Source organism: Ischnura elegans, chromosome 3 (genome assembly GCF_921293095.1).
Source record: "Ischnura elegans chromosome 3, ioIscEleg1.1, whole genome shotgun sequence".
Taxonomy (NCBI): domain Eukaryota; kingdom Metazoa; phylum Arthropoda; class Insecta; order Odonata; family Coenagrionidae; genus Ischnura; species Ischnura elegans.
In genome coordinates this window covers 134,322,144-134,349,537 of record NC_060248.1, presented here as the reverse complement: position 1 = coordinate 134,349,537, position 27,394 = coordinate 134,322,144, and the positions used below count along the sequence as shown (strand labels likewise).

The window sequence follows — 27,394 nt, the reverse complement described above, 5'->3', positions numbered from 1 at the left end:
CGTTAAAGTGAGGTATGACGCAAAAATCCAACCATAGTTTTAGTATACTACCTAAGTCTTATTTGAATAGAGAAACACATTCATAAATTCCTTTAAAGTACTCTTGACTTTATTTCTATGATTTAACGGATAATTTAGGTTTTGATATTAGCTAGTGTATGTCTTAATAAATCGAGAAAGGAAGAGTACGATAGATAAATATTGAATTCCTTCTGATATAAAATTGAGTGAATCTGATACGCCCATGTAATTTCGATATCTAAAGCGTTGGGAAATTAACAACAGTAAATGATTGACTATGCATCACTTTAAAATAGTAAATAATGAGTTACACTGCAATCATAAGGGCTATTCGAACTTCGAAGAATCGTATATGCTGTCTGTAGGTTTTTCATTGGATTGGAAGGTCAACCTTTACTACGCATATACCCATTTATCAAGTGGGCTGCTAATGATGAGCGGCGGAATTCATCGTTAAGTTTTCCTGCGCTAGCATTCCAAATTAGTTCAACCGATTTAGGCGTGATATAGTAGAAGTTCGACGTAATGAAATAAGTGGCAGTAATAAGTCCATCCGTTTCAATTAACGCCTGAATCGGTTAGACTTATTGGTGAGTTTTCCCTCGTTGCGTAGAATACAAAGAATTAGTATTTTCTACTAAATAACGGAATAAATTTTACTCACCGATTTAGTGAAATAATAAGGGTCATATTCTCATCTTGAAGTTACGAATTCGAGGCAATTCGAAACAAAAATAAATTTCCATCGTAATTAAATGCGGAATCACAGTCCTTTCCTTATAAAATTGATGTAAACATGTAAACATTTGACCTAGATACACATCTTGGCGACATTGTTGACGACAGATAAACAGAGGAAAAGGAATCTGTGTCGTGTTTATTTGTGGGAAGCAATAATTCTCGTGCTGGAAAGCACTATCTCGGTTCATTTCCTCCGGAGAATCGGTCATCCTTGTCACCACGATGCAGTCAACGGAAGAAGCTCTCGAGACGGACTCCAATCCTCCGCTGAACGACAATTCCAACGTTCCCTCAAGCAGGGAAGACCGACCAAACGGTTCTGATCGCCTAGGAATCGTTTCCGACGCCGAGATGGGGGAGGGGGAGAAGAAGGGGTTGCTTGCAGGGGAGGGCTGCGGGAATGCCTCCTCGAACAGCGATCAACCCCAGACGCAGGATGGAGATCGAGGCTGCGAAAAGCCCAGGGACCCTCAAGTGCAAACCCCCGAATATCACGAGGATGAGAATGCTCCTCGAGTTTCACTAATTCCGGGCTTTGGAATGTCGAGCGACTCCAAGAGACTCTACTCCTTTGCCCGATTTCATGATACGGAATTGAGGGTCCCAGAGTCAATGCACGCCAAAGACATCCTCGCTGTGCCTGATATCCCCGACATTGTCGAGGAAGATCTGAAAGGTGAGTACGAAAGCGACGTTCAAAGAGCCTCCTCAGACACCAAATATCCCCAGATGGAAGAATCACATTCAGCACTGGGCGTGAAGAGCTTTGGAATGTCGGAAGACGGCAAGAGAATGTATTCCATCACGAAATTCTCCGAAACGAAGTTGAGGGTACTGCCGGGTCAGGGGGGACAGCGCATCGCAAAGTCAACGGTCCTTTCAACCACCAAACTCTCGGGAATAATAGAGGAGGAAGTTCTCCCAGGCGAAGAGAGGGAATCGAGCAACTTTTACAGAATATACTCCGATAGCAAAGTCCCCGGGATGGAGAACACCGTCTTCCCAGATGAGAGGGGCGAAAGCCAAGGAAAGCCCAGGGAACTCCAACGGGTTCACCCCAACGCAGAACAACCCGATATGGAGGAGGAAGAGGAAATACTTCGAGTTCAGGGCGTGATGACTTTCGTCGTGACGGAAGAGGGCCGCATTATCTCCACAGTCACCGAATTCCCCGACGAGACAGACGCGGGCGTGGAGGGGAGCGAGAATTTGAAGGAGGGGGCGTGCTTGTTCACCAAATACCCCGAGAGCGTCATCAAGGAGAGGAGACGCTGGCGAGCGTCGAAGGACAGCTCTCTGGAGAGGCTGCCGGAGCACACGAGTGAATGGGATGCTTGGTGGGGCCCCGAAGAACCCAGCCCTCGAGCCGTGTCGGTGGACGAGCAGAGGGTGCGGGACCCTCTGGGTGCGGGAAAAATGGAGGCGCGGTGGTGGCTGCACCTTCTCGACACCCTCGAGAGCCAGCAGGGATTCGCCAGACTCTACCGCCCCCTCACCCACTCAGCGGATGGATCGACGCGCTCCTTGACGGTTCGTGCCGCTCCAATTGCTCACCCCGTCCCGTCGATCCTCTCTTCCCCACTAGCAGAGCGGTTTATTCTCAACATAGCAGTTGGAATCACCAAAAATTGCACTGAAAAATCATTAATGCGATAGGTCACATCATCGAGATTATAAATTTCGGTTTGCATCCCTAATTCTCACCTTATCTTATCGCATCGCTCGGAGTGGCAATGGCTGGCGCAAACCCGTTGAAGAGCGCGCTGGGAGACAACATAGATGGAGAAATATAGCTAGAGGCCCACCTGAGAAGCCTCCATCATTACATTATTTGCGTGCGCAACTATTTCGCTCTCAGGATATATTCAGGAAAGATGTTCAGCCCAATGTACAGGTCGAGGTTGACTTAAGTTTCAGTTTACTCGAGAGCAAATTGTTACCCGTCCGACCGCACGCAGCAGAATAGCAAGCGGTGAAATACAACCTATTCACATAAAAAAATTAAATCTATTAACAGTAATTATTAGAGACTACTACAGCTCCATTAGAATAGTAAGACGCTCCATGAAGGTGGAAAATTTAGGCCTGATTCTTTTTTATGGCTACGACAAACTAATAATTATGAAGATCAATTTATAAACTAAAGTAAATTCGTGTATGTATAAAGCCTGTCAAAATCCAATCAGATTTACAGCCCCTACCTCTTCTTATAAGTCAAAATAGTATTATCAACAATCACTTCATGCCAGCTTGGTGAACGTGTGTTGAATGAAAACTTTTAAAAAATCGTAAAATAATAAGCAACAAAAATATTGCCCAACCAGTTGACACGTTTTTAATTGTTGTGGTAATATTTTCGATAGTTTTGATAAATATTAAATATGATATTTTAATATATATTTTAGACCAATACTTATTTCAATATAAATGTGCACTCGCCTAAAACATATATGTACATTGTTTTGTAAAAAAATCGAGGTGGTGAGGCCGCCCTTAAATTTAGAGAGATTTTCATTTCATATGAATGGAATGCGATTATTTCGTTTGCAGGATTCATCGGCTGATGAGCAATCGGATGGATCGCCGGTGGTTGAAGGGTCGAAGGCCGCCACGGCAAAAGGCACGGAGGCGAGGTTTAAGAGGCGGGAGCGGGCCGAGATATTCTGGTCCCGCAGTCGATACGAGGGCTTTTGGGACGAGGACCTTGACGTGGCGAGCGGCAAGGGCATTTACAGGCTCCCATACGGTGCGTCACTTGCCCACTCTTTCCCCGCCATGTCGAACCACTTGTACTTACAATTAGATGCAATGCTTCCCAAGGGGGTTGGTCGTTCATTTGTCACGAATTAATAATTAACACAGGAATTTCTTCAGCCTTCTATCTTGGTTTTCATTGCAATCATCATCATTTATCGAGAACATTGAGTTCAGTACAGACAAATTATACCCTCTTCGTAATAATCAGTTAAATAAATAAATAATTCAAATTAAGCATTGTGGTAAAAGTTGGTAACAACCTATTATACATGAAAAAAAAATTAATTGCTTTATTAAAGCAACAAAATAATTTTTAGAATTCTCTTTTTTTTACTTTTTATAAATTCAAAACATAATTAAATGTACATATTTATAAGCGATTCAGATATGGTATATTTTAAGTTATATTTTTTAAATATTTTTGTCCTAAAAATTTTGTTGCGTTGTGTGTGTTTAGTGACGGATTTATTTTATTTTATTTATTTAGATAAAAAATTATGAACATTAATGGCGAGTATAAAGAAGTAAACCAAGCTATTTTATTTATAGGAGGATATAAAATAATTCTGAAGGTAAATAATTTTCTGTTTACAACTATGCCATAAATATTTTTAAAGACCGCGTAAAAATATTTATATCCTCCTTAGATGTTGTTTGATGCATATTATATTCTCGAAACAGTCAACTGAATAAAACGGAGTTTAGCGCTGTTCAAATAGATAGGAAAGTGCATTTCGATTCAGGTAGCCAGTTGCAAATTATTTTCCAGCGCTTTCCTGTGAAAGAGAAATAATTATTTATTTGAATGGCTAGATCTGAATCCCATTGGAATGAAAATGCTATTACATCTTATACTCACTCACCAATTTCTCAAAAGTCCCACGATAACAATTTGTTACTATATGTCTCAATTTTATCGGTCAGTATTAAAATATAATTAACCATTCCTCTTGTCGAAGTTGCACAACTTTCAACTCTGCTTCATGTGGGATTTTACAGACTAGCAAGTTGCTGAAAATGTCTCACTCCTATTAAGTTGAACGAATAATAATTTAGATGCGAGAGATATGGTTAATTAAGTTTGGTGGAGGGCTGGAGAATTTTCAGTCATGTGTTAATAAACATTTTCAGGGCCTGATGATGCAAAAATGAAGTTTGCGAAACATCGGGTAAGAGTATTCCAGGTATCTTTGTTCAAATTACTCGCTCATATATAATAAAATCAGAATTTTAACATCAAAATATGTAACTTTAGTTGTCATGAAACTCTCAGCATTATTTATTGTGTTACTGTTTGCTATGGGAATCTGTTAATGCTATTTCAGGGAATTGGATTAGTTTTTTTTTCAGATAAAAGCATTTTTCAGAAAAAGCATGCAAGAGGTTCGATAGAAATAATGAATTAGAGACCTGCAGCCTATCTTCCTCGGCGCCGTATATCGCTGCTCTTCGCTAGACTTTCATTTTCAAAAACTGTTTCGCAAACGCCACGGCGCACAGCGGGCTGAAATCGAAAAAAGCTGGACAAAACTCCAGAAACGATTTTTTTGAGTGCGGAATTTGAAACTTTGCACAGTTGTTGTCAATGCATTAGTGCATTTTTGACCTAAACCGTTTTTCAAAGGTTACTTTTTTAAACAAATTAATTGGCCTCAAAGTTGAACAAATTTCGCAAAAATTACCCGCATTGAATTTTTTTCTAAATTCAGCATGTTAAAACTAATGCCATACCTTCTATAGTACTTCAATAGAAACGAAATTTTAAAATATAATGAAACAGTTTATTATTGTTAATTCTTGGCAACTTTCACGACTCAGTTGTGTTATTTGTGGCCGATACGATACAAAATGGCGGACCCTATTTTTCGTCGAAATTTTGTGTTCACAAAGGATTACAAAGAAGAATCACCAAGTTATCTCGAGCTATTAACACCATATGTACAACGTAATCTATGGAGAATGCTACCCTAAAGGAGAATTCCGATCACCTGCGACGCCGAAATTAAGATTGATTTTTCGAACGTGCGGCACAGTTCAGAGCTTGCTGCTGGCCACGGGGAATACCGTGCTCGACGGACGTTGGTAAGTGAATCTTTTAGCAAGTGAATTGTGTATAAGATATAATGTATGACCCAGATGGTATGGAATACCGTGACGCGGCGTACTTTGCAATTTGCTATGTATAGTCACATAGGGGTTTCTTGCGTATATCGTTAGTCTTATTATTTACTCAATAGGATACCTATTGCCTTTTTTCATAGTCTTTTAACCTTTTTTCTCTATCTTCCAAATAAAGGATTACCACTAGATAGGTTGATAGCTGTTGGACATACCGCACACGTAATTGCATGACTTGGATTCGGTAAAAGTACTGTCCTTTCCACTTCCATGCTACAGAATGTCATACCAATCGTCTAATAATAAGACTTAATTCATCAGTCCAATCGGCAAGCCTCGGGATTTCTTTGCAATTTTCTGGGCGGGGTTTGATATTAATGGAATCGAAGTTAGAAGGAGCTGTCGAAATAGGACTTCATTGGTTGATATTATGGAGTGGTTTCTGATGACGTTGCCCTTTTAATTTGCAAGCGAATAAAAAAAGTATCGCTTTAGAATATAAATGAGACTCTTTATATTTTAGACGTTTCCTTGTGAGTGAATTTTTCCGTCACTTTATTCATAAAATCATTGGAATCGGCGAGCTAATGTTTTTTTTCCTTCTTCCAAACGCTCTCGAAGCGATGCACATTTTCTCTCTACATTTACTGAATATTTATATGGGTATGATGTAATTCAAGCAACGCACTGTGACATCGCTGCTATTGCGAAGTTACCCATTACCTCTATACACATTTAGTTGTATTAAATTATTAAGTTGTAGTCGACCTTCGATCTTCACGGCATTGTGCAAAGCCGCCAGTGCAATAAATGCCTTCGCGCACCGTAAAATTAGCCGCTTTGTCAACTTCATGAACTCAACCTATGGAAAACTACAACATCTACAACATTCACCTTCCACAATAAGTTGCAAATATTAATGTACATTAATAAAAGGGCTTTAAAAAAAAATACGATTACAAAGCCCTCAAACTTCAATTTTATCTATCCTTTTGATAAATATAGAGGCGTGAGTTGGAAGGCATTTGCGCATTTTTAGGACGCATATTTGGTTGCAAAAAACGAAAAAGTTTAAACATTATCTAGTCCTACAGTTTACCCCGAAAGAAAAAATAAAATTATTATTAATTTAATTCTGTCTGACCCGGAAATATTGTGGGGCTCTGATAAGCCTAGCGCGCATCCTCAGAGTGTCCAGCGACTCCCAGCCTAATTCGCTTAACATCTAGGTAACGCTGTCTGTACGCCCGTAGCGGTTTTTGACGAACCGCGCAGCCTTCCTTTGTATTTTATTCATTTCGCGGATTAAGTCTTTCTGCACCGGATCCCATACACTCGCTGTTTATTCAAGGTGCGATCGGACGAGTGCGAAATAGCACCTTTCTTTCACTTTCTCATCCGAAAATCTTCCCACAATACGCTTGATGAATCCTCATTTCTTCAGTGCTTTGCCGAAAATATTTCTTATATGTGTTCCCCACGACAGGTTCGAGGTTATCGTAACTCCCAGGTACTTCACATCGTCTGCTGCCTTTATGTTAAAACCATCCACACCATAAATATGGTTAAAATTGGACAAACTCTACAAAATATCTACCGACATGCATTTGCTCGGATTAAGGTCGAGTCCCCACTCTTGGCTTCAAAAATGAACGTTGTTTATATCCGATGATAGAAGTTCATAGTCAGAGTGATCAGTAATTACGCAATAGATGACAGCGTTTTCAGCAAATGAACGTATGTTACTGCTAATTCAGGATCAGAGGTCATTAGTTCATAAATTGAGCGAAAGGGTGACGATTACGCTTCCTTGTGGAACACCTGATGTTACGCTAACTACATAAGAGCTGATTCTGTCAAGAACTACTTTTTGTTTACGATCATTCAGAAATTACCGTTGTTTCGTTTTATCAAATCCCTCTTTTCAACAATCTTCATTAGGTATAACTTCGTCCGCAAATAATAATGAGAAAAATTTTATAGTAGTTAAATTCGCATATCGTAAAGTCGGGATAGTGGGCGACTGTAAAGTCTGATTAGACAGGATATCCAATTTTACACCCTTGATTTAGCCTTATTATTTCTAAGTTACATGGATAATAGTAACCACCATCGAATGTAACCTAAAATGCTCCCTTCATTGGCAGATAGTTTTATCGCGTTTTATTTCCCTAGTGGCTAACTGACGTACCTACTCATATTTGGTGCATGTAGCCATGTGTTCAACAGTTAGTGGAATCTTATTTAATTCAGCGTATTCTTAGGCCTTTATTTGATTGTGAGGTTACCTGAGTAAACTTGCGTCGATGAAGCCCAACGCCTTCTGTAACGGTGGTGAGCACGGCCAATAACTTATAAATTTATATTAATTTTCGGCCTCTGGAACTGAATTAAACTGAAAATTAGGAATTTAAATTAGGTGAAAATCCTAAAATTTCTCATTTAACGCGATTGGATTTTTTTTAATTAAGCCAAGTGAAGAAATATTAATATTGAAATTTAGACAAAGTGATTATATCAAAGTTTCAGATTTAACCTATTTGGCTTGCTTTTAGAAATAGGAAATTAAAGCATTATCGGAATTATTGCGGATTCGTCGTAACGCAACTATTAAAGTTTTACCTGTCTATAAAATGAGGGAACACATAAAGACTTAAGTTACGCTTTAGGATTGCTGAATCATTGCTCGTTTGAAAATGAGCGTTTTCAATTATTAACGTTCCGTCTCTTTTGTTGGGTAGTCATTGCGTAGGGAATCAGAAATAGATGCTGGAGCAATTCATAGATGCTCATTTCTTGCGAATGTGATTTTATGAATTGACATTGTCCTCCTGTTTTCCTTTACTTTCCATTCAGATCTAGTTGATGCTATGGCGAAGAGAAATGTGTACAGCGGAGTCTTGCGTCACAATTATTCCTTTCATTTTTCCATTATTCAACAATCTTTCATTTCAATCGAACACTTTCTTTCCTCCGTCCCATCCCTAACCTGGCATCATTGATAACAGTGTGTAGTAGTCAACTAGAAGATTCCCTACGAGTATCTATGAAAAGAGTCCGCCATCTCATAGAAAGTCAAAGCGAGGTAATGACTAAACAGAATTCACCCCCGCTTCTATGTACTTCCTCCCCCCTTACTCCCTCCCTCTCTCCTTCCGCCCGATATTAATACCACTGACTGTGGTTTTTTAAAATTTGCAGCTGACGATGACGACGCAACAGCACCAAGTGAAATCTGTGGATTAAAGCAGTGTATGCTATTCATGGTTATCTGATAGCAAACTCAATGCACGCGGTCCTTCTTCACCTGCGAATTTCGTTCCCTCCGTCTTATCTTCATGCATCTGCATCCTCACTTGATCAGATATCTTCCCCTCCCGATCGGCCACCCACTCCACGTCGCTCTCATCTCGTGTTTTTCATCCCCACCAGCGTCGCACTCTCTAGGACGCGAGTGTTCCCGCGTTTCCCAATTTGCTCCCGTCCTGCTGAGATTCCTCCGCGTCCGAGCGTCTTGCATCTGCGCACCCTCCTCTTATTTCCATCGCCGCTCAAACGAGCGCCTACTTCTTTTATTCGGAACGGGGAAAGCAGCGGCGGGTCGCGTGTTTTCCGGCATGGTCCCGTGCTCGGCTGCATGCGCGCCGTGTGTGTCGCTTGTCACGGCTGCTAACGAGCCCAATCGAAGGCGAGGACACGGCGCGCGTGGGTCTCCCTGCGAACGGCCCTTGCGACACGCAGGGAACTCCCATTTCGCGACATTTCCGAAAGGCTAAAAGGTGAAGGAGTCGCCGGTCGCTTCCTCGGGTTCGGAGCCTCGCTTGGTCCGTGGTGTAACAATGCTCTAACGTCCACCTTCATTCCTATGGCAATTTTACCGAGGCTTCTTGGATGCCCATATTCCCTTGTGTTGCCATTCTGGATGGACCGCAAAGACATAAACACAAATAGCGCCGTAAATCTCGGTAAAATTGCCATTGAAATTGAGGTACCTGGCTGGCGTTTTGGTCTGAACGGTGGTTCGGAAAGCCGAAGATCCGTGGTTCATTTGCCGGTCCAGGAGAATTTTTCCACGAGGCAATCAATGTGAAATTAGGGGTATACAGTATATGGATGGTATCATTTCCATATCGCAAGTAGTTCGCCATTCCCACCTTTAGTGGGTATATTCTGATGATTGTAATTACATTCTTTAACACTGATTAGAGCAAAAGGTTCAGTATAAGAAACCGGTCAAATACGAGTATTAAAACAATGGTTCAGCAGTTTACCAAGTTCTACAGAACAGTACGGGAGCTGTAAGGAAACAGTGGATTAGGGTGTCCGTCCATTCCTTTACAGATCTGAACGGAATGTGAGCCAGTTATCCCTAAGAGTTCGTTAGAAAAGGAGCACGTTCCACGGAACCAATTCCACGATGATTCTTTCCCTTCAATTCCTCACTTTATTCAGATCACATTCTATGTAAAATTTTAGTTGGGAATATTTTTTTAATGTCGGTTTTAGGTGAATGTAAGATTTCTAAATGAGTGTAGATGACGAGGGAGCGTGAAGATGCCTTCGCATGTTTTCTTTCATCGGGTTGTTATCAATACGTGAATGGATACTATCAGCCGAGTGATTTCTTCTACGATAAGTAATTAAGAAATAGAAGAACGAAATAATCTTCCATGGCGAACAAAAAATATAATTAACGACTTAAAAAAATAGCTATTATCATAGAGTAAGTATATTATATATACTTACTCTATACTATTATTAAGGTATACCTATGGCGGAATAAATCTGAGAAAAATTGAAAGATATCGCTTCAAGTAACTTAAATAAACTCATTTTTATTTACCCTCAAATAATCCAAAACTCATTTTACTAATGTGCCTTTCTTTTGATGGCTTACTTCTACAAAGTAAATAAAATACGTGTTAATTTAAGAAGTTTAAGGATCAAATAAAAATTGATGCAAAATTGGCACAAAATTCTTCAGATTGCTATGTTTTCATCTGCCGAAGGAATTTAAAATGGCCTGAACGCAATTTTTTGAAAATGTCGAATCGGTCGCGTGTCGTGAATATTATTTTCTCCTTTAAACTCGCTTTATTCTGAATACGCAATTCGTGAATTTAATCGCTCTCCCGAAACGAGCAGCCCATCGCGTTGGTATCATCGGAGCTGCGAATACTCTTGCCAAACTCATTGGATCAAAGAATAAACACCACGGCGAACGGCAATTGTTTTTTTTCTCTTCGCGGGGAGGTCGAGTTGATATCGCCGTGTTTTTCTTTGGGTCGTTGCGCTGTTGCCGCGGACCGTGAAGGCGACGTGAGCAAAAACAGCGGACGAGCGGCGACAGCAACGACGACGACGACGGGTTGCTCAGGGATGCGAGGCGGACGCGGAAATACATTCATTCGCTGCTCTTTCCCTGAAAATGCCTCACACAACGACATTAACGACACTCCACGAAATACAACGTTTTATCCAAAAGAGCTCAATTATGAATTGTGCACTCGAGCCAAGAATTCTTGTGTAATTTTCATTCTAAAAGCCATTAATTCCGTCCTTAGGCGACATTAAAGTGATGTACTGTAAGCATCACTTTGGATATTGAAATTTGATAACAATATACTGTGGAAAGGTTATGACAAAAAATAACCCTATGTATCAAAATATCAGCGCTACAAATATTGGAAAAGGGATACCTATTAAATAACCTATTAAATAATCACCGGATAAAGTAAAAGTAACCGGCCAAACATTGGCTCTAATTCCTCACAGCAACGCACCGCAGGATTTATGAACTGTGAAGTTGAAGACAAGACGTTATCTTCTTTTGTTGGCATTTAAGGCATGGTACGAAAAGCCCACTGGCACATGTCAGTGTGGTGATGATAGTGTTGTCATTATCGACGAATGAATGTAATATATCACCAGTGATATCTTGTTGAAGTAAAGTGGCGTGAAGAAGGTGCTGCTTGCTCACTTTCTCAGGAATAGGACGTCATTCATTCAATGGAAATCTTGAAATTTTAATGGCATGTTGAGTTAGTCAACATGGACATGTAAATCATGCAAACATTACAGGAAATACTATCAAGCGTAATTTTTTCCAATTTCAGGTACAGGAAATTGTTAGAATGGGTCGAATCATCATCGTCATCATCAAAGGTCTATCCTCAATCCTAAAATTAGGTATATTGACGCAGCTCTCCACTCAATTCTACTATCCGCTAATCTTTTAAATACCTACGTCATTCTTCTGCTTCACATCGGCTGCGCTGAGTATCTAATGCGTGGCCTACCCTTGTCGTTCCGTCCTCCAACGATAGTTTCATTGGACTGTTTCATCTGGTCGATTAAATTGTCCCATCATCAATGCAAGGCTTATAAGTGACTTCTCTACCTTCCTCCTCCCCTGAGGACATTTCCTACGTTACAGATATGAGGTAGGGATACATGCCTCACCTGAGGAAATGTCTTCATATCTATGACTGAGGTAATGGTAAGAATGTAGGAACTCACGTTATAATACAAACTTTATTAAGAATAAAAAATGTACGAACAAATTTTGATTAAAAAATATTCACCTTTAAATAATTTAACTTTTCCATAGCATTTGGCCATCTCTCCCAACTGTCCCACCTCTGTGGGAGAGATGCCCCATGCAGCTCAAGCTGAATTAAATCTGAATTAGCACTTGCAAATTAACTTAAAATTATGGTTTTAATATAGCATTTAAACACATTTTGAAGTATCGTTTGTAAAAGTATTTTTCAGAATTGCATTATTTCAGGGAAAATATTCTTTAAACATTGCACTGAAACTCGTTCATGTGTTAATGAATGCCTATAAATAACATATTTTGCACGAGCTTCTTACCTAATTTACTCAAAAAATTGTTTAAACATTGCTCTTCTTTTTTCCTCGATCAGTTTGGTTCGTCCACATTTATTTTCAGAGATTTCCGTATGTTTTGCATGATTCGTGCAGCCAATGATCAAAATTGTAACATTTGATCAAATCTACTGTTAATTTTGTTGTAAAATAGCTATCCTCACATTCCAAAAATCTGTTCTGGTCATCATCAATGATTAGTTTTTCTTTTTTGTTTTCCAAATTTACCATTTTTTAACGTTGTATTTTTTACTCTTTGCTTTCATCCTTCTTTATTTTACGTGTTCGCCGAACGTCAATACTTTCGCTGTCTGTTTCAATGTTATAGATTTTATTTCGAAGGTGGGGACTGGTGATATCTGATTTAACAGTATGGTAGGTGCCATATTTCAATTCTGGTGATCTTTCAAAGACTTACAAGTTGCTTAAAGGCTTCTCTGGATGTCCCAGGCATTGAACTAGGGTCATGTACTCCGGACAGTTGCTTAGAGCTTTGGGTTTCTCCAGATATTATTCCATCACTGTTGAAAAAGGTTCGCGTATTGATGGTGGATCCATAGGAAATATGTCCATCTCCCTGAAAGCATTAACAGCCGTATAAACAGCAGATGCCTTTGACCATACTTTTTTGTTTGAAATAATATGTGTAAGGTTTGAAAATCAATGCCGGAGGAAGGAATTGCTCTTCAGCATTGCAGCACGCAATCACGGTGTTGTTATTTTCTCTCTCCGTAGATGTCAGAATCTGAACGTTTTTAGCACCTTTTGTGGCTAAAAAATTCCTAAGGACGTTATTTAACCGACAACCACACTTGTCCATATTGTAGACGTTGGCCAGCCTGGTGAAGAAGTCATTCTCCTGAAGCAATTTTGAGAGTATTTTAGAAAAGTGACTAACGCTCTTTCTATTAATTCCTTCACCTCTAGCAACTGACAACCCTTGAGACTGCCCAACAATGACTTGTGGATTTTTTCTTAAAAATGAATTAAGCCAGTCACAACCCGCCGGCGTTGATTATGAAGGAGAAGTCGCTTTTCCTGCTCCTTGGAAAATAGACCTTGAGGACCTAAATAAATTTTTTTGCATTACCCCTCTGTCTGCAACGGCGAAGAGTCCGAGAGGGGACTCTTCGTGGTTTTTTTCTTGGGATGGGATTTAAATCTTTGGCCGGTCATAAGGAGGCAGCGCTGAAAAGAGGGTCATGCCTATTGCAACATGGGATTACCTTTAGAACATGATGATGAATATGCTGCGAATGGTTCTATCATAATTTATTTTGCTGCCAAGGAGGCCTTGCTGATTTGTTTATGCTCAAGTAAATAAGTCTTTATATTATAATGAGCATGGCGTAAAAAGTTCTAATAAATTGATTCGATAAATGTGGAGATCGTCTGAATACCCATCTCCAAAAATCAAGCTGTCATCATCATCATCACTGGTCAACAATCCTAGGATTGGTTTGACGCAGCTCTCCACTCATTTCTCCTATCAGCTACTCTCTTCACACCTACGTATTTCTTCTCTTTCACATCCTTCTTTACTTGTTCCATATATTTTGTTCGAGGTCTTCCTTTTCCATTATTGCCTTCCACTTGCCCTTCGACGATTGTCTTCATCAGGCCATCATGTCTCAAGATGTGGCCTATAAGGTTATTCCGTCTTCTTATTAAGGTTTTCATGAGGCTTCTCTTCTCTCCTACCCTTCTTAGGACTTCCTCGTTACTAACTCGGTCAATCCATTTGATTTTCATCATTCTTCTGTAGCACCACATTTCAAAGGCCTCTATCCTTGCTTTCTCTGCTGCGGTCATTGTCCATGCCTCACTTCCGTATAGGAGCATACTCCAGATGTAGGTTCTTATGAATTGTTTCTTTACTTCCATATTTAAGTTTCCCGCTGTAAGCAGGTCTCTCTTTTGGTGGAATGCTCTCCTCGCCTGGGCTATTCTGCTGATAATTTCTTTCTTGCTTCTCCCGTCACTAGTTATCTTGCTTCCCAAATAACAGAATTCATCCACCTCTTTCAGTTTTTGCCTCCATATTTTAATGTTGGTCTTGACTTCTTCTCTTCTGCTGCATACTAAGATCTTGGTTTTCCTCGTGCTTATTTTCAGTTGATATCTACTCATTACCCTACCCATATTAATCAGAATATTTTTCAAATCCCTCTCTGTTTCTGCTGTAACGGCTATGTCATCGGCAAATCTTAGCATGCTAATTTTTTCTCCATGGATATTCACTCCCAATTCCTTTTCTTTGATTTAATTAATGGCTTTCTCAATGTAAACGTTGAAAATTACGGGTGACAATATACAGCCTTGTCGCACTCCTTTCTTAATTCTTGCTTCTTCACAGCTGGGCCCTGATTTCATCACGGCTACTTGGTTTTTGTATAAACTGTGGATGATTCTTCTATCATTATAAAGAACCCCAATTTCCTTTAGGATTCCAAGCATTGTGCTCCAATCCACGTTGTCAAATGCTTTCTCTAAGTCCACAAACGCAATGAACGTTGGCTTGTTCTTTTCCATTCTCTTCTCTATGAGCAGTCTTAGGGCCAATATTGCTTCCCTTGTGCCTTTGTTTTTTCTGAATCCAAATTGGCCCTCATCCAAGTACTCTTCTTCTTTTCGTTCTATTCTTCTATAGATGATCCTTGTCAGTATCTTTGACGCATGTGTAGTAAGGCTTATGGTCCTAAAATCTTCGCACTTCTCCGCTCTTTTCTTCTTAGGAATAGGGATTATAATGTTCCTCTCGAAATCCTTTGGTATCTCACCTGTCGTATACATTTCACTAATGATTTTGTATAGCTGGTTCAACGTCTTCTCTCCTGAATTTTTAATTAGCTCTGCAGGAATGTCATCAATGCCAGACGCTTTATTTATCCTGAGTCTCTTACAGCCGCATCAAATTCCGATCTTAAAATTGGGGCTCCCATGTCATCGGTATCCACTTCCCTCTCGTTTTCGTATCAAAATCAAGCTGTATCAAAGCAATTTAAAAATTAGGAGGATCTTTCACTTTAGCACTCTTCTATTGACGTACTTACTAATATTACTTCTATCGTATTGGTTATAATTAACTGAAAACAATACAAGTAGGGCATCTGTACCTTAATGCCTGTACCTCTATCTGCATCTGTACCTTATGCACTGGGGCATATATCCCGAGGAGAGGTGGGGCGTCTCTCCTTTCAGTACGGGAGAGTTGCCCTTACAGCCAGCAGGCCAACACATTGTTTAAGATGGCTTGTCACTGCACGTGGGCATTTGAAGAACATGCTGCTACATGTTTTCACCCGTAAATTCAAAGTATTCAAACTGATGATACTCACTTGAAGTGATTATTTTATGCTGCGAAAAAAACGAATCACCGCGAAACTCATGTAGCTTGAATGTAGTTGTCCAACTAATTGAGGGACACTATCAGCAGAGCAATCTGATGGTTTTCATTGAAACTAACACGATCTCTACCGGTGGGGCATCTCACCCGGACTTAGCTTAAATATATAATTTCAGGTATAAGGGGATTCACATTTTTTAGGAATGCCCTCTATATATCTACCTATCCCTTTCTTTCCTTACCTATGAATTTCTTTGTATGTTTACGCTTAAGGCGTCGCGTGAATGAATGAAGTAGTGTATCGGCCGTATTGGCCTATTTCACTTGGGCTCAGCGTGCCCCGAAACGCATGTTCCTGTCTCTTTCCTGTTATCGTGTGAGTGTGTACCTTTCCTTCCATCCTTGTGTCCTCATCCATTTCTCTTGTTGGTGAGTAGTGAGCTGCCCCTGTTCCGTCTATTGGTTACTATCGTGGGCCAAAGCAAAGGGAGTTTTCTGTGGATAAACCCCCGCCGAAATCATTTGAAATCTAAGAGTCCTGGTAGTGCAACCAGTTAGAGCACTCGGTCGGTAACTGCGAGGTTCTTGGTTCGCGTCCCAGGCTGGTCGCATTTTTACCCTCTGATTTCTGGCTTTTTCCATCTACCACAGTACCTTTGTCCTCGTCCTTTTTCTATCATATGTTCCTCCTTTCTTTCCTTGCCAGTGAATTTATTTGTATATTTGCGCTTAAATTGGGAAATCTGAGTGATTCTATCTGAGTCATGTGATCAAGAAGACAATTTCAAATCCCAATCAATGTAAGATAAGATATATGCAAATATAAGACAAGCATTATGTGAATTTGTCTTACACTACGGGATTTGAAATTGTCTTCTTGATCATATGACTCAGATAGAACCCCTCAGGTTTCCCAATTACATCTACGGTTTGAATTTCAGCATCACCATCTCTTGATTTGCGCAGATGTGTTTTGCAAGTGCGGCGTAAATGAAAAGCTCAAATTGAGCAAGTTTCAAAAGTCGTTTTTCTGGAAAATATCACCAAAACATTAGCGACGGTGAGCGCGGAATTCTTTGCAGCCGTCACTCCTTTTTTTCCCTTAGTTGCGTAACACGATTGACGTCGACCCTGACCCTGTAAAAAAATCTCTGCTCCAGCTGGTTAGGTGAAAGTGGGCGTGCACTCCAGCGACCGCAAATATGCTCTCTCGTGATGAAGATATAAACTGTCACATAACAGGTGAAACATAGATCTGATGTTCTTTTTGTAGACATTCGCTGGGATGAATTTGAACGACTTGATTGATAAATGGTAGAATAAAAACCTAACTTATCATCTTTTGGGTCTTGGGAGACGTTTACGGAGGTGAGAGTGATTGGCCATCAATATTTTCCAAATGGATTACCTCATCTGGTTGATTCCACTTTGCAATTTGACTAAACCTCTTTTCCCTTTTCATTCGTAAGACAGTCTAGAATTCCCACCCACGAAATCCTATGGCATGTTTCGCAATGCAATCACCAAAAAGTGGCTGATGTTCATCTTGGCGATGATGACATTCCCGCCATCTTTCTCTCCTTTCCTTGCAAATGAATCCATCGCATCCACTCCTCTCTCTTGTTCTCGCGCCTCTAAACAAGTACACAAGTACACTCTAAACAAGTAAACACCCGAGCACGAGCAGCTCTTTCGCCGCAACCAACGGCCGTTCTTTGCAGTTTTGATGGAATGAAGCATGATCTATCCTTCGCCATTACTAGAAACTAATGTAGCCACCGCGAGCAATCACAAAGACAATGTGCAACTAGGTGCAGCTAACCTGAACGAAATAATAATGACATTGATGAGTGATACGGACAATTATGACAGATGACGCGTGGAGAGGATCATCGGGGTTAGGGGTGCATTCTCAGCCATGGCCAGAGGCCAGAAATTGGTGAAGTCTAGCATATATCTCACTTCAAGGAGGGCCTCGCAGAAAGAAGGCTCAAAGACGTACTTGAACACGAACGATTGGCTGTGATACAATGAAAAAGATCATTTTTTGTTGCGTTTCGTCGATGCAAAAGATGCAGTCAGAGCGGTCAGTTTTGGGGAGGGAGGATCTATCTATGGAGGCCTATGAGGAGGATCCATCTATGGAGGGAGATGAATGGCAATGGCGAGGGAATCGAGGAAGAGAACCGGGGGTGGGCGTGCCTTACTCGGGGCTAACTAATGTGTGAAATATTAAGATTGAATCGTAGGCAAAGTGATTATCTCAAAGTTTCAGATTTAGCGTAATTGGCTTGCTTGTAATAGGAAATGAAAGCATGATCGGAATTATTGCGGATTCGTCGTAACGCAGCTATTAAAGATTTAACCTATGCATAAAATGAGAGAACTCACATAGACTTAGGCTTCACTTTAGGATTGCTGAATCATTGCTCGTTAGAAAATGAACGTTTTCAATTATTAACTTTCCGTCTCTTTTGCTGGATAGTCATTGCGTCAGATGCTGGATCAATTCATAGATGCTCATTTCTTGTGAATGTGATTTTATGAATTGACATTGCCCTCCTGTTTTCCCTTATTTTCCATTCTGATATAGTTGATGCGAAGGCGAAGAGAAATGTGTACAGCGGAGTCTTGCATCACAATTAATTCTTCCATTTTTTCCATTATTCAACAATCTTTCATACGTTTTCTTTCCTCCGTCCCATCCCTAACCTGGCATCATCGATAACAGTGTGTAGTAGTCGACCAGAAGATTCCCTACGAGTATCTATGGAAGAGTCCGTAATCTCATACCTGATATATGGCCCCAGATATTGCACCTCAACCTTTTTTAATCCTTGGAACTCAAATTTTAATCATAAATGACGAATTCTGGCCATTGAGACCATAGACCTGGTTGCCGCTACCCGAAAATAATGTTTCAGGACGCCTCCACCCTCGATGTTTTCGTGTCCAAAAATAATCCGAAGCTACCTTGAAGCAGTTGATGTTTGTTGACGTTTGAGTCCGGCTTTGTCCTTAAAACGAGAAATCTCATTAGTTTCCCTCTACCATGGCCAGCGCACTGCCGTAGGTTTCATTAACTTTCTCGCCTTCTCCTCGAAGAATCCTTCTCCACGTACGATAAGTGTTTCGAAGGTTTTTGTAACTAAAAAGCAACGGTCGTTAATAATTTCCGCCATTTATTATATATGTGAATAAAAATGCCGACGAGAGATAAAAGCTGTTTATCGGCGTATCTTTTGGGATCGTTGCCACCATCAAAGGCGTCCTAGTGTGACCGATAGCGGCTTAAGAAGAATTCCGATGACCTTCCACAGAATTCCTCGGCATTTCCTTCCGCGCCAAGCGAGTATTGCAGAGTATGCTCTACCTTCCTGGTAGCTCTTCTGTCTTCATGGAAGAATACCATTATGCAGAGGAAAAATACCGCTGAACTTTCTTGTACTTTTTGGTAAATTATTATTTCAATTCAGTGCAAAGATTCTACCTACGCACGATTATTATTAGTATAAAATATTATGTTAAATAAAAAAACAACGCTATCTACTAAGCCTTGAATAATTCCACAAGAGAAGTAAAATTATTTAAAAAATAGATGGAAATATTTGTGGCTGAAGTTAAATGATAGAGAATGGCATGGCTAATCTAACGTTTACATATCAAGAATTCAATTCAACTTTGAAAAGACTGCTTGCAATTGCTTCGTTCTGTGACTGTGGAGCAGTGAATGGCCTTCATCCGAAGTGCTATTTTGTGGGACTACACATAGGGGCGGCCGGCCCTTATCCGTCCCTCCGTAATCCATGTTGTCACTTCTCTCGCTTTTTGATTGTTTTTTTTTTATCCTCAGCGCAGAGTGACTCATTCATTCCCCAAGTTCGCATTGGAGCATTCAAACTCGGAAGGAATAGCATCGGAAGGTCTTTGAATTCGATCAATTATATCGTCTAAAAATAAATTTAGGTTTAACAGCATTAATAATAAATAATGGATGATTCCTTCGCGTATCACTCGTGGATCGTCAGCGCCGCGTGTGGCCAATTAAGAAAACGCATTAAAATTCGCGGTGCGTGCAATGGCTGAGTGGAGACTGCCCTGCGTTGTAGTCGTCGCTCGTGGCTCAATCGAAGCCTTTCCGTTCAACGGAATTTCGAAAAGACAGAATCACTCTCTGCGGAAGGGCAGTGTTAGTAGGTACATTCAATTCATCTCTTCGCTCACTCCCTTCCTCTCCGAGTGAGTGACAACGTGGATCAGTTTTATAGTTCAGTTTCTAACTCTATCTCACTCATATCCATCTGTGTGTCTGTCTCGATAAGCTTCTCTAGCAGAAATTTTTAAACTACCTCCTCTCGAAAGTTTCCAATGAAGGAAGCTCCCTCACGAATGTTTTTAGATATCACGTATTTTAATTTCTTCTTTTACTGTGCAAAGAAGGAATAAAGGACATAAATGAAATGAAAATTTTCTAATTTTTTTGCTACTGGGGTATGGTTAAAACTCGCCAACATTAAATTTTACTTACATTTAGGTTAAAAGTTTGTAAAACATCTTCTACATGTTTTTATTTTTGGACAGATTTGGTGAAGTTATAATCATTGAAATTTTTAATGTTTGCCTTTGTAGTGATTCTCACTGAGCTACTATTCACGCGTGTCCGTTTACTTTCAATCGTGTCCTGTGACGTGTTCTGAGCACAATATCGCAATGGAAGGGAAACAGGAAAGAAATGGGATACTTATCTATTTATGAATCCGAATGGAGGTTGCCTGCGCTTAAGTTTAAAGTCTTCGCCGCGACTGGTAAGGAACGAAAAATGAAATTGTGGTGGAATACTCACTGTCGAAGGCATTTTTTTACTACAGGATTCACTGATTTTGAATTAAAAAATGATTGAATAGCTCTGCCCGCATGGTGGTTATCTCCTGTCCACAGATGTTTCTATTTTCGCCGGGTTGCTCCTGAGTTTTCCCCTGCTCGACTTCCCTCGTGGCGTCGTTCATCGTCAGAGCTAAACTTTCGGCTGGGGTGAAGGCCATTTAACGACGAGGAGGAGGAGCTGAATCTATTTTCTCATCTCAACGAAACCAATTGCACACTTGAGAATGCTGCGGAGAGTCCGCCGACCGCGACGTCTTCCCACAGTGAGCGTCGTTCCGCTTGCTGAACGCCATCTCAGCCGAATCCCCCTCCGCCGCATTCATTCCCCTCCGCGGGTGGCGAATCTTTTTCAGGTTCAGTGCCGTCATCAATGACGAACGACGCGCTCCAAGAGCTAATCGCGCATCAGGTCGCCTGATCCATAACAATTACGAGCAGTTTACGCGTGAGCAATAATATCACCCGAACCGCTGAGCAGTCGTGAAGCGTGATCATCAGCGAGCACGCCAAAATTAGTGATTTTGGGAAAAAGGTTTTCTGGAAACTTTGAAATTGCCAGAACAAGTCAGTACGTACTCGTACTAAAGAAATGTATTGAATTCGTATCGACAATTTTAAAAAAGCGTTTAACCATTCGAGAGACCAAAGTGTGAGCACCAGTGTATAATATACAATACGCCTCATATACTATACACTAAATAGGATTTATGCACAATGCGAGGATTATTCTATTTCCAAAGTCCGATGGGTCATAAAATAATAATGAAAACTATACCTTGCTACACAATCCAGCCACTTACACTCATCGACATAATCGCCGTTCGGACGTAAGCATTTGCCGACCAACTATTTTCCAATACCCCCGTTACAGGAGGTGGCCGTCATCGCTCGCAGCCACTGCTGGTGTGCAGCTCTACGTGGTCTGTGCCGTCGTCCCCTTGGGCAGCGTTTCAAATGAGCAAAGAGACGAGGGAAAATGAGGGAAATGAAGACCTCAGAACAGAACTGGTGAACCGATCCACTCGCTGAAGAAGACCTTCGCTTGGCACACTTTGCCTCCTCCTCCTCTGGCCTGCACAACGGACGACAAAAGTTTCTTCAAACATTTCAGCTTTCAAAACTCTAAACGATTACCTTACGTTGCTTTCACTTATGATAGTGTCACCGTACACATAATATACTCGGAAATGAGACTGCGGCGCGCACTTCACGCCTAGCGGGAGACACTGTTATTTTAGGCATTTCATAAAAGTGATCACCTAAGTAATTACTGCGACTTGAGGCGGTCGACGGATATACTATAGGTTCTGCTCAATTTGCGCTGAACTTAATTGGAGTATCGCTGTGCTTTTAATTTAGCGCCTGATTGGACCTTCAAAAAATTTAAATATCCCTCGCATTAATGAAAAATGGGATCCCTGAGATGGTGGTGGTGCGAGCTGCCTAAAAGAAAGCGTTGCTCTAAAGTTAATTGACGGTCAGTAATTAAAAGGAGTGAATGCAAGCAAGAATATTAACAACTGAAGGCGAAGGTATGAAGGCCAATGAGTCCTCAAAAATGACAAGGAAGAAAAAGAAGGAATGTCGTTCAAATGAAAACAGGAAAAAGAAGTGCAGATGGGAATAGGAAAGAGTGCATCGCCATTGCAATTGACACTTTTATCAATTTTGTGCGGCCTAAAACGCTTTCGCGAGTGCTGCGGTTAATTCTTAAAATCGTTTGCCTACAATCTGATATTTTTGGCATTTCGTGAAATTTGTTTCCCTCAGACATTTTCAAAAAGAGCTTTGCATTCTTTCTTCACGTGCCTTCTTAAGGTCGAGGAAATGTTTTTAATTCCCTATTCACGGATTGCTTCTAAATAACCCATCAAAGGCTTACATTCTTGAAAAAGAGGCTTGAATTTTAATCACTCCATTCTCCAGGCATCTTCTCAATCTACTCTCAAATTGTATCAATTGGTTCCATGATATGGTTTTATATGCGGAAAAGTACTTCCGTCAGAGTCGACTAATAAATCTACGTATGCAGCCTAGCATAATTTTTGCTGCAATTCATAGCCAGGTACTTGTCATACATCCCAAGTACTGTAGAACACCACTGTTGCATAAAAATATAAATATGGGTATTAAATATAATAAGAATGAAATAATAGAACAAGTGAATTGGAAGTGAAAGGTTATAAATTTATAATGAAAGTTGCAAGACATGTAGAGGCAACTCATTTTCGATTCGCTATATAATGAGCGCTGCCTCTCATACGAATAACTAACAACAATCTAAACTTCAATATGGACTAGAAGGATTTCTTTTGTCCAATTATGCCATGACTCTATTTCTACATTTAGCAAAAAAACCTACCTTTGTACATAACGTTTAATAAACTCGATTGTTTCTGGCTTTACCTTGTGAAAATCCATTCTGAATAGTAACGATTAACGATTATACAACAAATAATGTTAATCGTTATAATCAATATAACGATTTCCGTACCTGATGATGTCGCCTCTGCGACGAAACCGGTCGTATTGAATAAATCGTGTGAAAAGGTACCATAACTTTTTATTGTTCATAACGTTTTATACCTAAATAATTTCAGGTGCTAACTTGCCTTGCCACTAATCTCGAAGCCACCGAGTGCGACCACTGAGTTGCGGATAGTGGCTCAACCACTGGATATACATACGTGTTAGCATCTATTGAAGCCAAATTCCTTCTCGAATAAGCAGTCTTGAACGATAAGCGATGGCGTTGCGAGGCGTTTATCCCTAGACTAGGTAAAAACAGGCAAAGGTTGTGGAGATGTCCTGACTATGGGACGATGGGCCGAAATACGTAATTATGCTTCCCATAGAGCAGAGTAGCTCTTCCTCTTGTGAATGAAGGTGGAAACGAAAAAGAGACACGCTTTGTATTGCAGGCGTGGTAAAATTTACTCAAACGGCTGTAGTACTGCAATGTGTATGGCAAGGAGTAACCACCACAATATTATTCCTTGGAGTCATTACTACTCCACCATTCAAAATATATCAACATATGTTTTGTCTCTATCCACAGAATTGCCGAATGATACGATAACTATTGAGAGTTTGTCCTCGCTCGTCGTCTGATTCATGCGCCACCGTTAATCAGCGAAACGTTCTCTTCGTCTTTGCCGCAGGCGTGACGTATGCTGGAGAGTTGCACGACGGACGGTTCGACGGACACGGCGTGCTGCGATATCCAGATGGCACCACGGTCGAGGGGAACTGGAGTAAAGGTCACCTGCTGGAGGAATCGCTGGAAGTGACCTTCCGGGACGGTCTCACCTTTGACCTTGGGGACTGGGATTACTGTATTCCTCCGGATAGAAGGTAAGGGACGATCTTACGATATGCGCAACCGGCATTGAAATGGAATTATTCCATGTCAGGTAATGTATGGAAATTAGAATGCAGTGTCTAACTAATTGTCACAATTATCACTCTGGATTTAAATTCAATAATTTACTATTCACTTGGTGCCATCTCATTTCTAATGTTGTTGCATTAGTTGTCCGAAATATAGAATTTAGTCGCAAATGTGTTGAGAGATATGCACTTGCTAATTTCACTCTTGAATATTCATTTCAACAGATTTTCTTCGTCCCAAGCATTTTCGCGTTTCGTGTGTGCCCAAGTGCCTTGAGACCGATACCGGTCTTAATATCAAGGTTGCGCAGATCTTTGTCGCAAACAAATTTTGAAATCTTATTTTTTATGAGTGTTAAAGGACTGGCAGGTTTTTTTTGGAGACAAAAATAATATGGTGGCCATGGTTACACTTTTTTTTACTAAATACTCTTGATGTGGTGGCATGAATTATTCTAAATTGGAAATTTAGTCACTTACAATTAATAGTAGGCGCCAGGAATCCATTCGCCTGCATTAACTGCGTCTCTTGATTTTTCAACTCTGCTCTTCTCGTGGCGTCGCCGCGCTTCTGTCCCCGAGGTGGTGACCCCCCTTAGGATGCCCCCCCCCAAACCCCAGATTGCCTCTCTTCACGCATTGCTCGTCTCCGCACGACGGCTCTCCTCTGTGTCACAGGTCACTGACGACGGCGACACATCGAGAGGTATCCCGTTATTTCACTTCAGAATGGAGCAGTTCCAGAAGATTGCATCGCTGAACCTTCCAATTTGCCTCATTCAGTGCAGAGGCGAGCACGCTATCCGTGAACCTTCCTGCCTCTATAGGATCTATTAAAAAAAATCAACCTCTGCTGCTAAGCTTTCCTTTTGAATGCGACGATCCGGAGATGAAACCATGAGCCGTATCTCACAGCGTTGGAAGAGTTGTGTGCTAGGACGATTTTTAAGACTCCATGCTCGTCGGTGACTTATCAGAGAGAGGTTTAAAATTGGATGGAAAAGAATACATTAACTGCTTCCTGAGATTTATCTGTCAATTTTGGCGGTTCAAACATTCATCTGACAGACTTCCGGCTCAACAATAATTTGACGTTGCCTTGGTGAGGAAACGCAGTTATTCAATATTGTTTACGTATATCTTCGTAAAACTATAAGGCAAAGAGAAAAAATTATTTAACACCAACAAAATTCAATGATAAAGATTGTGTGTGAGAAATTTTGTCCAAGATTTTTCGTCATATCATTCCTCTCTTGAATACTCTATACCAGGGGTCTCCAATTTACTAGGCCACGAGGGCCACATACCAAGTTCCGAATCGCCCCGCGGGCCGGATAGTAAATTTGCCGATTACTGAAGTATACAATATTCAATACTTGAAACGAGTGCGCGGGCCGAACCCGGCCCGCGAGCCGTATTTTGGAGACCTCTGCTCTATACAATGTAATATGAGGAATGCACACTCATCAAACTAAAAGAAACCAATTGAGAAAGTCATCATTCTCTTATGTCATCATGAATTTAATTCTCCCATTTTCTTCATTGAGACGAAAATTCAGTGCCGCGGTTCAGATTTCCCACTGAAGCAGATCGCGGGCCATTGATAACGTAAACGATATAAAACGTTTTAAATTGTTCTATGGAAATACAGTGTTGGCGTAATTAATTTTAGAGGTTTTTTTCTTTGTTTCCCTAGATGTTACATTAGGGTGGTCCTTATTTTTCGAATTTATTTCGGGACACCCCCTCATTTCATGCCAATTCTTTTGATTCATCTGATCTTCTCTGGTCCACATTGAATCACAGCCGGTAAATCCACTTTTTAAATTTAATGCTCTTTTACTCTCGGTTGTTATAATTGCTACCAGTACCTAAAAAGGTATCCTAGGTTGGTGGTGTTTTTTTTAACTTACACTTAAAGAAACACCTTGAATGTGAGAATCGTAGGTTTGGATGTCACACCCAAGCCTGAGGTGAAGGAAAGTACTTGCCCATACATTTGGATGTGTCACCCCAAGGGAATGGGTGATGAGGAGTTGGATGTTCCAATTACTACTTCGGTTGCTACATCCAAAGAAGATGGACGAGTACTTTGGGTGTGAGAACCAAAGCGTTGGGTGGCTCATCAGAACAACGTTTGGATGCCAAATGAAAACTTTAGCTCACCTGCCCAAAGGATTGCGCCCCTACCCCTTCTTCCCTCCTTTTCAGCCCCACTACACCTTAATATTGTTCTCTTTCAACCCATTTTGAAATAGGCCACTAGGACAGTGCAACTAAAAAAATGAGAGAGCCTAGCTCTTTGGTGGTCATAATATCAATTATCACACAATTCATCACATTGTAACGCGCGTGGGTGGAAAAATAAATATCCCTATTTGTAGAACCCTAGAAAGAACATTTATTCCCAACATATAAACACACAGTTACATAAGATTCACTCCAAACACACAATTTTTCTCAATCCCTTCTTGTTCATTCTCCTCTCCTCGTCAATAACCTCCGTTGCCAACGCTGTCGATGATTACTCCGCAAGGCTCTCGATGAATCCACCGTTATAGTATCATAAAAATGCACAAAACATAGTGAATTAACATCATTGTCAAAAATTAATGCCAATAACAAAAATTTTTATAATATAATCGTAACATAAAAAAATATGATCAGGAAAAACAAGAAACGTGAGACAACTTAATTTCAATAGCATAAAGAAAGTTCGATGTTACTGCTTACAGCAGCACAAACGACAAAATTTGATCAGAGAGTTTGTTTGTAAGTAATATTATTATTACAGTATTCTACCGATTAAGGTAGGTTTCCATGGAGTGTGCAAGAAGTGATCTGGAAGCCTCCCTTTCTTTCCAGCACTGCCTTCTTTCATTCATTGTAAGGCCTAATCCCTTTCATTCTATCTAAAAATCCTATTCTTTTCCTTCCCCTCCCTCGCTTCCCTGACATTCTACCCTCTAACACCTTTTTCAACATCCCCTCCCCGCTAAGCACTAACTCCATCCATACCTTCTGTCTCCTCCGTATCTCATCTAAAAGCTGCCTCTCCTCGCCAACCATATCCAGCACTTCGTCGTTCCTTTTCCTCTCCGTCCATTTCACCCTCTCCATTCTTCTCCATACCCACATCTCGAATGCCTCCAATCTTCTCTCGTCTTCTTTCCTCAGTGTCCACGTTTCCGCACCGTAGAGCGCTACACGCCAGATCAAACTCTTCACTAACCTTTTCTTTAAACT

General features: G+C 40.6%; 1 protein-coding gene across 2 annotated transcripts in view; it reads left to right on the top strand.

Moving 5' to 3' along the window:
• The first annotated feature begins 882 nt into the window (after nucleotides 1-882).
• The window catches only part of LOC124156609, a 146,131-nt gene continuing 119,619 nt past the window's right edge, over nucleotides 883-27,394 (top strand). For both annotated transcript variants that reach the window (XM_046531255.1, XM_046531254.1), the window contains exons 1-3: nucleotides 883-2,292; nucleotides 3,313-3,508; nucleotides 23,920-24,112. In XM_046531255.1, the coding sequence (XP_046387211.1) occupies nucleotides 985-2,292; nucleotides 3,313-3,508; nucleotides 23,920-24,112 (1,697 nt within the window). In that variant the 5' untranslated portion in view covers nucleotides 883-984. The remainder of the gene's footprint in view (nucleotides 2,293-3,312; nucleotides 3,509-23,919; nucleotides 24,113-27,394) is intronic.